Here is a 12,058-nt window from a genome sequence, read left to right as displayed (position 1 = left end):
AGATTGCATTCCAAAGTCCTGTTTTAGAAAAGTACAGTTGATTCTTGGATACTAACTGAATAGAATTGTCTTTTCTATCTCTTCATAGTCTCTCACTTCTCATATCCATCTTTCAAGGTTTCCTCCAAATCTACCCCCTTTGCAAAGCCTTCTCAAGTTCCGGAAAGTGTTATCTTTCTTTGGATGCCACAGTACCTTCTCTTTAACAATTAGTACTTGTTTTGTTACTTTTAAAGTATTTTTTATATCTAGTCAGACTGACCATGTTTATATGTGTTAATATATATTTGTATGATCTGTATAAGTTAGTTATATGTACAGATACACATATACACGTAGATATGGATAAAATGCTTTGGAATCTCAGAAGAGAGAGATGTTAAAAACCACTTGCTGGAGAAATCAGAAAAATAGCACTTGAGCTGGGCCTAGAAGAACAGGTGTGATTTGGATAGGAAGAGATTGGAATGGTGGGTTTTTCATAGTCGAGCAGAGGCTGAACTTCTGAAATAGCCAACACAGGACTTATGTGAAGAATGTAAGTCATGCACTGTGATTGGAGCCTGGGGTTATTGAAAGGACACAATTGGAGACAAAGTTGAGAAGGTCTCCTGGGCCAGAAGATGAATGACTTTGAGGGCCAGCTAAAGAGGTTTTAGAATAGAGAAGATACAAAAATATGTTTCTCTTTTCTGTTCTATATTGTCTGACCAGCTGTGCAGAAATATTAGAGGGACAATTATGTATTCTATACGTTGATTGGTTGTATGTTTTTAAACTTGTAGTTTGTTAAAGGAGCCTGACACCTGTGACAGAAAGAAGGATGGCCTAACCACACCAGAGGACTTGTCAAAACCAGAGAAAGTGCCTCCTCAGCCATCTAACCAAGAGACTAGCAGAGACTGTGGCGGTACAAAAAGTCTTTTAGACATGTCATGTATTTTAATTGCTTACTTTTGAAAACCAAGCAAGATTGTATTTTTACCTGTGACTGTATAGCATAAGATGGCAAATTATAGTTCCTTATAGAGAATCATCCCTGCTCATTGGTTAGCCAGCATGTGCTCAGACAACTTGTAAACTCATGTTCTCACAAGGTAATTCATTCTTTAATTTGAAAACGCTACTTGTTAGAAAATTTTCTTTCTTTTTTTTTAAAATATATTTTATTGATTTTTTATAGAGAGGAAGGGAGAGAAATAGAGAGTCAGAAACATTGATGAGAGAGAAACATTGATCAGCTGCCTCCTGCACACCCCCCACTGGGGATGTGCCTGCAACCAAGGTATATGCCCCTGACCGGAATCGAAACTGGGACCTTTCAGTCCGCAGGCTGATGCTCTATCCACTGAGCCAAACCGGTCTCAGCAAATTTTCTTATATTAAACCAAAATTTGCTTTCCCAGAAGTTAATCCTTGTGAAGTAAGTCTGAAGCTCCAAGTTTTTTGTGTGTTTTTTAAGGCTACATATTATTAGGTCTTTTAACTCTTATCTACAGATACTGGTTTCTAGACATCCTCCTAGTTCTCCTGGTAAAGACTCTGGGTTTGGGTCTTAAAGTTTAATACTTTTTTGGTTGTTGGATTTGTTTCTTAATTCATTAAAATGTTTTCTATCAAATATGTAGTAGAAATAACCCAATCTATATAATAAAAACCCAGTGGTCCTAACGCTGTAGCAACCAAAGACTGGTCACCAGGAGGTGACTTGACGCTGCGTCCTGCCGCGTCAGCGGGACTTTACTCTGGGTCCCACGCGATTTCGCACGCTGGGCCCCCAGTAGTACTTATAAGACTGAAAAACAGCAGTCTCCTTTCTCCTAATTCTACTTCCCAGAGGTTCCTTCAGTCTAGAAGTTTGTGTCCTTCTATTCTGGAAGGTTTTCTGGCATTTCCTTTTATTTTCTTCTTTTTTCTTTCACTCTTCCTGGACTTCTCTTATTTGGATGTTAGGGTTCCATTACCTATTTTCCTGTTTTCCATTTCTTGCTTCTCTGCTTTCTGGGAGATTTCCTCAATTTTATCTTTAACTCTTCTGTGGGGTTTTTCATTTTTATCAAATCCATTTCCAAGAGCTCTTTTTCTTCTCTGAATATTTCTGTAACATATTCTATTCTTCTTTGATGGATGTTGTACATGCGGTGTGCCTAGAGGTCTCTGTGTTGTTTCTGTTTGCTCCAAATTTCTTTTGGTTTATTTAAGTGCTTTACAATATTAACTGATTTAATCCTTACAAAGGGTCTTTAAGTTAGTTTCTATTATCCCCATTTTACAAATAAGGAAACTGAGATGCAGGAGTGATGACACATGGTCTTAGAAGTAGACAGCAGTAGAGCTAGGATTTGAACCCAGCAGCCTTGAAGCTCTTGAGTTTACACTGATGGCCTATGCATTGTAATGTTTCTGCATCAAGTTTCAGAATGATTGGCAAGGACATGGGCAAGAACAGAGCCATACAGAATGTTGTTAGAGAACTCCCTGTCAGCTTACATCAGTCCATTCATCATCACTTCTTCTTTTTTTTTTTTAAGTATATTTTATTAGAGGAAGAGAGAGGGATAGAGAGTTAGAAACATCGATGAGAGAGAAACATCAATCAGCCGCTTCCTGCACACCCCCTACTGGGGATGTGCCTGCAACCAAGGTACATGCCCTTGACCGGAATCGAACCTGGGACCTTTCAGTCCGCCTGTGTGCTTTGGCAAATGAGTTAAGCTTCTCTGGACTCAGTTTCTATAAACGGTGAAAATAATATTTAACTTGCTGAGTAGTTGTCAAGTAAAGTACACTGTAGGCCTTCAATAAATGGTAGCTATTGTTATCTGCCAGTCTAGTAATCCTTTCAAAGAACTTAGAGCATTAAGATGGCTGGTTTATTTTTATAACTCTTGCTAACTCTATAATTGTTTCCTCTCTCTAGAGCTCACAAAGCAACTGTTTGATAACGTGTTCTAGAATTTTGTATTAAATCAATATCAAGGTCATCAGCTTGTAGGTTTTGGCACTCACTTTACAGGTTTTTTTTTTTAAATTAGAACAATGTTTGCTTGTCTTCACTCTTCCATCAATTAGATGCTTCGGATATCATCGAAATCTTGTGTGCAGTTTTCCTTTGTATTCTGAAGTGTCATCTGCCTAGACAAGAAGACTTGAGCTTCTTTCCGATGGCTGTACCGCTCTCTGAGCCAGTCTTGGCTTTCATTTCCTTCAGACCATTATTTATTTTCCTCTTTCCAATCTCATGCCCGTTCTCCCTGCAGAGAACACAGAAGAAAGTAGGAATTCAGCAATTCCACTTTTACCATCTCATACCTCACGTTCCTGTGTCCATCAGTCATTAGTAAGAGTCCACATTTCCCAACTCATTCTCACACAGATGCTTCTTCCCGCATTGCTCTGTACACCCCCTAATCTGTTCTCTCTTCCTCTCCTTTCTGCCCGTCAGACCCTTTAACTGACTGCGCTTGGTCAGCAGTTTCCCAGTAGCCTCATTCTCTCCTTTGAACATTTTCTTTCCCTTATTTCTCTGATTGTCTCCGGTTTGCTCTGCAGCCCATGAGCTGCTTTTTCTCCTGAGTACCTTGGGCCCTAAGGGTAGAGTAGGCATCTCACTTGCTTCCCTAACCCATTTGTTTCCTTCATCAAAAGCCTCACCTTCTTTGACATTCTATTTCTTAGTTGCATAGGTTAAACAGAATGTGGAGTGGCAGGGCAGGATTCAGATACCCAACTGTTGTTATCAGGAATTTCTCTCACACCTGCCCTCTCTGACGACTCTGTTCTGCCTCATCTCTCCATCTCAATCCTCCATTTCCTTCTATCTCTGTTTTCTGCTTTCCCTTGTATTAGTCTTCTTTCCAAGGTGTGTTTCCTTATGTGGTGGCAGCCTGTCCAGCTTGCTGAAAAGAGAGGCCCTCTTTTCTGGCCAGCCAAAGAACTTGACCTGATTCTCATTGAGCTGACTTACCTAGGTGCCCGCTGAGGGAATGGGGCAGGGATGGTCTCCAAAAAAAAAGTCTGGGTGCTATGGTGTTACCATCCAAAGGAAGCTTGGGTCCGGTGTGTGGGGCTCAGTGGTGAGCATCGACCCATGAACCAAGAGGTCCCTGGTTCAAATCCTGGTCAGGGCACATGCCTGGGTTGCAGGCTCGATCACCAGTAGGGGGTCGTACAGGAGGCAGCCAATTGATGATATTTCTCTCTCATTGAAGTTTTTATCTCTTTATCCTTCTCCCTTCCTCTCCCTCTAAAATCAATTGGGGGGAAAAATGGGTTAGGGAAGCAAGTAAGATACTACTCTACCCTTAGGGCCCAAGGTACTCAGGAGAAAAAGCGGTTTGTGGGCTGCAGAGAAAACAGGAGACAATCAGAGAAATAAGGGAAAGAAAATGTTCAAAGGAGAGAATGAGGCTACTGGGAAATTGCTGACCAGGCGCAGTCAGTTAAAGGGTCTGACGGGCAGAAAGGAGAGGAAGAGAGAACAGATTAGGGGTGTACAGAGCAATGTGGGAAGAAGCATCTGTGTGAGAATGAGTTGGGAAATGGTGGCGGGGGGTAGGAGGAGTTGGGGTGAGGAGTCCTTGCCTGTGCAGCCCTTTATAATATACTTTGTGTGGGCACGGTGAGATTTACACCTGAAATTAGTAAAAAAAAAATCATAGTAAATTGATAAAACTTTATCTTCCAATGACCTTGGTTACCCTAAGAGAAATATTAAGAATTAACATGAAATTAAATAACATCATTGCAGGTTCTCATGATAGAGAATTAGAGACAATCTGATTTCATATTTCACGGGCAGATAATGACAGTATATTGTTTATAATTGTGTTTTTAAATTACTTCAGATTTTACATGCATGACTTTGAAAAACTTGTCTCTCTTGTTTTCAAGGTACAATACTAACACCATAATTACTTTACAGGTAGACAGATAAGTGCGCAGCAGCAGCTCATTCGAGTGATGGACCGCATCTGTAACTTAGTTGATACTATTCCTGATGATGAACTGAAAGCTCTGGATTGTGGGAACGATCTGCTTCAGCAGCGAAACATAAGGTACCTTGATTTTTCTCCGTCTGGAGTGTATCTGACTGCATTGCCACCACTCCATATCAGAAACGTACAGGGCAAAATGGTTAGCATCTGAGTAGGATAGATTGTCACTATGTTTTAAATTTATTTACTTTTCAAACTGTATTTTATCCAAATTTAAAAAAAAATACATTTTATTGATTTTTTACAGAGAGGAAGGGAGAGGGATAGAGAGTTAGAAACATCGATGAGAGAGAAACATGGATCAGCTGCCTCCTGCACACCCCCTACTGGGGATGTGCCCGCAACGAAGGTACATGCCCTTGACCGGAATCGAACCTGGGACCCTTGAGTCCGCAGGCTGACGCTCTACCCACTGAGCCAAACCGGTTAGGGCTTATCCAAGTTTTTGAAATTGGAAAAAAGGGAATGTATTTTGCCACAACTTGGGATGAGAACTAACGATATACTTGTGTGGCCTACCGTGGTAACTACTCACACTTACTCTGGTGTTTGTGTTTTCTCTTCAGAAGGAAACTCCTGGCTGAAGCAGATTTTAACACAGCTGATGCCAGTGTTCTTGGCTCAATGTGGAGGTGCAGGCCTGATGCCCTCGGTAACCCCATGGAGGACATGGCATCTGTTTCCTTGCCTTATGCATTTTCAAAGGGCGATTCCTGCCCTACAGGGAGTTCTGATGAGTTAAATTTTCCCTCAAATTCCATTTCTTCTGGAGGGTGTTTGATGACTACCCCAGGAAAGACAGGATTCTCGGTCACCAAGAAGACTCTCTTTGAAAGACCATTATTCAATTCCCATTTACAGAAGTCCTTTGTGAGTAGCAACTGGGCTGAAACACCAAGGATAGAAAAAAGAAACGAAAGCTCTCATTTTCCAGGAAGTTTTCTTACAAGCACCGCTGTGAAAGATCAGAGTAAACATACTGCTTCAACAGGTGACGTAGAAAGAGAAATCCAGGCCTCCTGCGAGATTGATCATTTTGACATAGATGACTTGGATGATGATGATGAGTGGGAAAATATAATGCAGGACTTGGCAACGAACAAATCTTCCACAGCTGCCTATCCACCCATTAAGGAAGGTCGGCCCGTTAAATCAGTATCAGGAAGAATTTCTCCAACCAAGACAGACTGCCTTCCTGTGACATCTACTGCTCAAAATAGAAACTTCTCAGGGTCATTTCAAAAATGTAAGTGCATATTTTAGAATTCTGACTTGATGAGAACTGATCAGTTTATCCAGTAGAGAAATGTTTATGTCTCAAAATATTAAAATACAGGGCAGTTGAAGACAGATTTGAAGTCACATTTTTTTTAAATTTATTATTTTTCTAAACTTTAATGTTGAAAGTATTACATATATCTCCTCCCCCCTATTGACTCCCTCCAGCCTGCCGCCCCCTGCCCCAGGCCTTCACCAGCCTGTTGTCTGTGTCCATGGGTTATGCATATATTCACACAAGGTCTCTGGTTTATTTATTATCTTCCACCCACCCACCCTCCCCTGTCTTTCCTTCGAGATTCTGCACTCTGTTCCATGCTTCCATGTCTCTGGATCCACTCAATTCGTCAGTTTATTTTGTTCATTAGATTCCACATATGAGTGAGATCATGTGATACTTGTCTTTCTCTGACTGACTTATTTCACTTAGCATGATACTCTCCAGGTCCCTCCATGCTGTCTCAAAGGGTAGAGATTCTTCTTTTTTACTCCTGAGTAGTATTCCATGGTGTAGATGTACCACATCTTTTTTATCCACTTGTCTACTGATGGGCTGTTTCCAGATCTTAGCTATTGTAAATTGTGTGAAGTCACATTTCTTAAATCAATCAAATTATTTCTTTTGGCCTAGACTCCTTTTAATTAATTCAATAAATATTTATTGAGTGCCCACTATGTGCATGTTCTACTCTAGGTTCTGGTAATAGATAAATGATGAATAGTTCCTGCCCTCTTGGTGCTCACAGTTTAGTGAGGGAAGTTTTTGGAGGAATGAAATTAGCCACTGTAAAGGCTGCAGAGAAGAGCCAAAATTAATTTTAAAACCTTACATCAATCCTATAAAGTTATCACAAAGTGTTTTGTTTTACTGAAACAAGTTTAGATGTACAACATTCTATAAAGTACAGCCTTCTCTATTTTTGTTATTGATGACTTAATACCACAAAGGTTGTTCTTATAGTTACACTGTTGACCTTTAAAATAACCTTTAATGGATTTATTTTTGTATGCTGTTAGAATGTGTCATACTTGACGTTCGCAATTATCTTGAGATAGTTGAGCGTTGGGGTTGGAGTAACTGCCAAAGCTGGCATGAGCTCTGCTCCTCTGAGTTGAACCAAAGTTGCGACAGTACGGATGGAGAGCAGGGGGCAGATGTGAGTGACATTGTGGAAGAAGAATCAGGAAGCTAAGATGACTGAGGTTTCTGACTGGGTGATTGGGAAAGTATGACACCATTAACAGAAATAGGGGGGTCAGGAGACAGGAAGATTTGGAGAAAAGCTGAGGAGGGCTATTTCAAGACTTGTTGAGCTTACAGTTTTGGTAAGTCGTTTAGGTAGAAATGTCTTTTTAAAAAAATATTGATTTTTTTACAGAGAGGAAGAGAGAGTGATAGGGAGTTACAAACATCGATGAGAGAGAAACATTGATCAGCTGCCTCCTGCACACCCCCCACTGGGGATGTGCCCACAACCAAGGTGCATGCCCTTGACTGGAATCGAACCTGGGACCCTTCAGTCCGCAGGCCGACGCTCTATCCACTGAGCCAAACCGGCCAGGGCTAGGTAGAAATGTCTTGCAGACAACTGAAGATGCATATAGGACTGGAACTTAGGAGTGGATCAGTCAGTTCTTATGCCTTCTGTGCACATAGGTGATGCTGAAGATCATAGGACTAGGAAAATTCCAGAAAAGAGCCCAGCCCCAAGTATCTGAAAGACTCCCAAATTTCAGGGGCAGGTGAAGGAAGTGGGAACCAAGAGAGGGAATTTAAATCCACAGTTGCCTTGAAGGTCAGTCAAGAGAGAAGAGGAAAGAGGCAACAGAGTAGAGGTAATGCTGTAGAAAAATCAAGGAAAGACTTGAATTTGGCCCTTAGGAAGTCTTTGGTGGCTTTGACACTTGTATGGAAGGAAATTCGGTACATAGTTAAAGAAGGAATTGGCTGTAGGGAAAGGGATGTCAGTGATCATGCAGGGCAAAGGGTAAACACTAAAACTGACTTGTGACATTAATGCACTGCTTTTTCTTAACATTGATTATTTTCTTAGACCAGTCGACGCAAAATTTACCATCCAGAAATCTGAATCACGAGCATTTCCAAAGTCTTAATTTTCCTCATACAAAAGAAATGATGAAGATTTTTCATAAAAAATTTGGTCTACATCATTTTCGAACTAATCAGCTAGAGGCGATCAATGCTGCACTGCTTGGTGAAGACTGTTTTATCTTAATGCCCACTGGTATGTATTTTTAGATATGAATTGGCAGGAATCCATTGGCAGATGTGAAATGAAAGCCCTTTAATAGAAATAAAAAGAACATCGACACAGTATTTCTATCATTTATGGGCCTCTAACCCTCCCATGCCATAGTAAGAAAGTGTATTACCTCATACCCTCTGTTCTAGTTGTTGACATGATGACATTTATAGCCCTTTAAGATTTTCAACTCAAAGCTGGTTGTGTTTAACTGATATAGAATTTCTCTTTGGGAATTTTTCCTTTTCTAATCTAAATTAGTCTGGAACATGAATAAAAATGTAGGACTGGAATAGAGATGTGACCATTTCTGGCAGTTTATTTGTTACAGTCTAGTGTTCTATGGTGGTTAAAACCATCAGCTCCGGAGTTTTTTAGCGGTGTGACCTTGAGCCAGGCACTTCATTCCTTGGACCCCACATGTGCAGAGGGGATAATAATAACCTGCCTCACAGAGTGTTATGAGAATTAAATGAAAAGCATTTAGCATAGTTCTTTCTTGGCCTCTTTTGAAGAGATCCAGGACTTTTCATTGTGCTATAAACGTTTATAACAGCTGTTCAATGATTTATAGTCATCCAAGGCAGAGTATTAAATAAGCAGTTAGGATAAGAACCAGGGGGAGTTTGAAGCTTCAGTACTTGCACATGCAGTCTTCCCTGGGCCGTCTTATTGCCATCATTGTTTAATAGTATTATCTGGCTATCTGAATTTTTTCAAACTGGTTTTAAAATTTAGGTGATGTTTGCTTAATAACCATTTACTGTTTCATTAACTTGTTTAATCTGTGCTCTGTGTCAACTCCAAGTTGGTGCTCCAAAACTAAAGCAGGAAAGGACCCTGGGTCGTCCACTGGTTTTGGGGGGCTTCCCATGGTCCTTTGAGGTTTCAAGGGGGTGTTTGTTGTTGTTAATCCTCACCCAAGGATATTTTTTTCATTGGTTTTTATAGAGAATGGAAGGAACACATCGATTGGTTGCCTCCTGCACACACCCCAACCGGGTCTAGAATCGAACCTGCAACCTAGGCATGTGCCCTTGACTAGAAATCGAACACTCAACCCTTCAGTGTGAGGCCCAACACTCTAACCATTAAGCAACACTGGCCAGGACTCAAGGGGGTGTTTTTATGTGTCCTTCCACTCCAGTTTAACCTCTTGGTATTGTGTGTGTGTGTGTGTGGAGGGGGGGGGGTTATTTTCAACAAAATTTGTAAGCTACTGATCTAGTACATTTTGGAGGTTGTAAAGTTGAGGCGTGATAAGGTTAACTGGCATGTCTAAGTCACATGACCTATTGAGGGGTAGAACCGAAACTAGAACTCAGCTTCTTGGTCTTGCCTTGACATTTACACATACATACCAAAGAGAAATTTACTTACTACTCTTGCAGAAAAGATGGACTGTTTTGTTTTAAAAAAATAAAAATAACTCGAAGTCCTAGAAACTGCCTGGCACAAATTTCTCTTATCAGTGGGCTGATGAAGTTGAAAATTAGGGATTAATCATTTCAGTTACCATTGAATGTGTACTGATTGTCTTGGCATTTTGAATTTGAACGGAGAGAGATTCCACCCACCCCACCCTGTGGTCTCAAAAGAAATTTATTTCTCTTCTTCCTCTGTTAATGCACACAAATATAGTTCTACCCTTTACTTCAAAGGGAGATTGGGAATATTACCCTATGGATAAGAGTACAGGGAGTGTTCGTACTAGCGGTTTAACAAAACTGAGATTCTAGAAGTGCCCTCTGGATCATCAAAGAAATACTAAACCATGTTAACTGTGGGTTTTAGTGTTCTATATTTTATCACATTTTAACTCTTTAAAATGAAATCCTATATAATAAAAGAGCTAATATGCTAATTAGACTAAACAGCAGAACGACCATCCAGACAACCTTCCGGACGAAGCCAGGGCTATGAGGGAAGCCTGGGTCCCAGGTGCCTGCCGCCTGCCGGCGGCCAGAGATAAGCCTGGGTCCTGGGTGCCAGAGGGAAGCGGTGCCGGCAGCCAGGGGAAGGAAGGCCTACTCTTGCACGAATTTCGTGCATGGGGCCTATAGTATTATATAAAATAATTATTTTAATCCTAATATCATAACTAGAGTGCCTCTTGTACTGCATTTGGATTTCCCAAGTAGACTTAAAGCAATTCTATTGCATATAAGTTTTCCACCCTGATTCTTGCTTTTGCTATCATATGTACCTACATGAGATGTCCTGAAAGATAATCCTTACACATATAAATTATCTAAGTATTTCGGCTCATTTGAATATGACAAGTTGTTGGCACCAGGGGGACTATCACTTGGTATTCTATTAATTATCTTAAATATTGCGTGTGGTTTACTTTGTAACTTTTGCCTTCATGCTCTCTAGATAGGACCTGACAGATATTTCTTTGTCATTTCTCTTTCAGGAGGTGGGAAAAGTCTGTGTTACCAGCTCCCTGCCTGTGTTTCTCCCGGGGTCACTATTGTCATTTCCCCCTTGAGGTCACTTATCGTAGATCAGGTCCAGAAGCTGACTTCATTGGATGTAAGTTAAAAACAGAATTCTTCCAAGTACAGTAAAAATGCTAATAAAAATATAACTTAAAAATAATTATGTTTTAGTGCTCTGGGCTGCCTTTTTACTTAATAGTTTGTGAATTATAAGAACGAAGTACAGCTATTACATTAAGTTGTACATTTAAGCTCAAGTCTGAAAATTCTCATACAGATAACCTTCTGTGGTTCCATCTGATTTTATTCTAGGAGAATGTATTTTAGTAAGAACTTTTAACTTGTACTTTGCTGATATAAAAGTTTTTTATTTAATATGAAAGTAGTTTTTTTTTGTGTTTTTTTTTCTGCCAGATCAGCATAGTTCTTATCTTACTCCCTTAACATCTTAAAATGCATACACATGCACATGCCCACCCGGGTGTCCTTTTTCCTCCTGGCTGAGATTATAATTGTATATGAATTCATTCTACTAAATCCTGCATATTGGGATCAAACAGAATTATTTTCAGGGTTAATGAGCCACTACCTTTTTCTGTTTTTTTCTTTTTTTTTCCTTTTTTTTATGTTGGATTTCTTTTTTTTTTAATTGCAGAGAGGAAGAGAGATAGAAACATCAATGATGAGAATTTTTGATCAGTTGCCTCCTGTACGCCCCCTACTGGGGATCGAGCCAGCAACCCGGCCATGTGCCCTTGACCAGAATTGAACCTGGGACCCTTCAGTCTGCAGGCTGAAGGTCTATCCACTAAGCCAAACTGGCTAGGGTGTCACTACCTTTTTCAACAAGACCGCTGGTTTGATTTTCCTTCCAAAGAATGTCTTAGTGCAGTGATGATAGCCATTGTTAAGTCAGTCCTGATGTTATGGCCCTTGCATCATTGTTACACATTAAAACCCTGAATACACATTTACCTAAAAAATAATGCAGCTATACATTAGGACTGGATCTTTCGGATACTTACTTACAAACATGAAAAGCAAAGGAAGTAAAGGAAAGCAAAAAAAGAAGTAA

General features: G+C 40.2%; 1 protein-coding gene across 2 annotated transcripts in view; it reads left to right on the top strand.

Moving 5' to 3' along the window:
• The window catches only part of BLM (BLM RecQ like helicase), a 78,303-nt gene that overhangs the window by 17,420 nt on the left and 48,825 nt on the right, over positions 1–12,058 (top strand). For both annotated transcript variants that reach the window (XM_079764248.1, XM_079764249.1), the window contains exons 5-9: positions 786–910; positions 4,925–5,057; positions 5,564–6,243; positions 8,330–8,521; positions 10,959–11,077. In XM_079764248.1, the coding sequence (XP_079620374.1) occupies positions 786–910; positions 4,925–5,057; positions 5,564–6,243; positions 8,330–8,521; positions 10,959–11,077 (1,249 nt within the window). The remainder of the gene's footprint in view (positions 1–785; positions 911–4,924; positions 5,058–5,563; positions 6,244–8,329; positions 8,522–10,958; positions 11,078–12,058) is intronic.

This window comes from Cnephaeus nilssonii, assembly GCF_951640355.1.
Source record: "Cnephaeus nilssonii genome assembly, chromosome: 24".
NCBI lineage: Eukaryota > Metazoa > Chordata > Mammalia > Chiroptera > Vespertilionidae > Cnephaeus > Cnephaeus nilssonii.
This window is presented reverse-complemented; position numbering and strand designations above follow the sequence as displayed.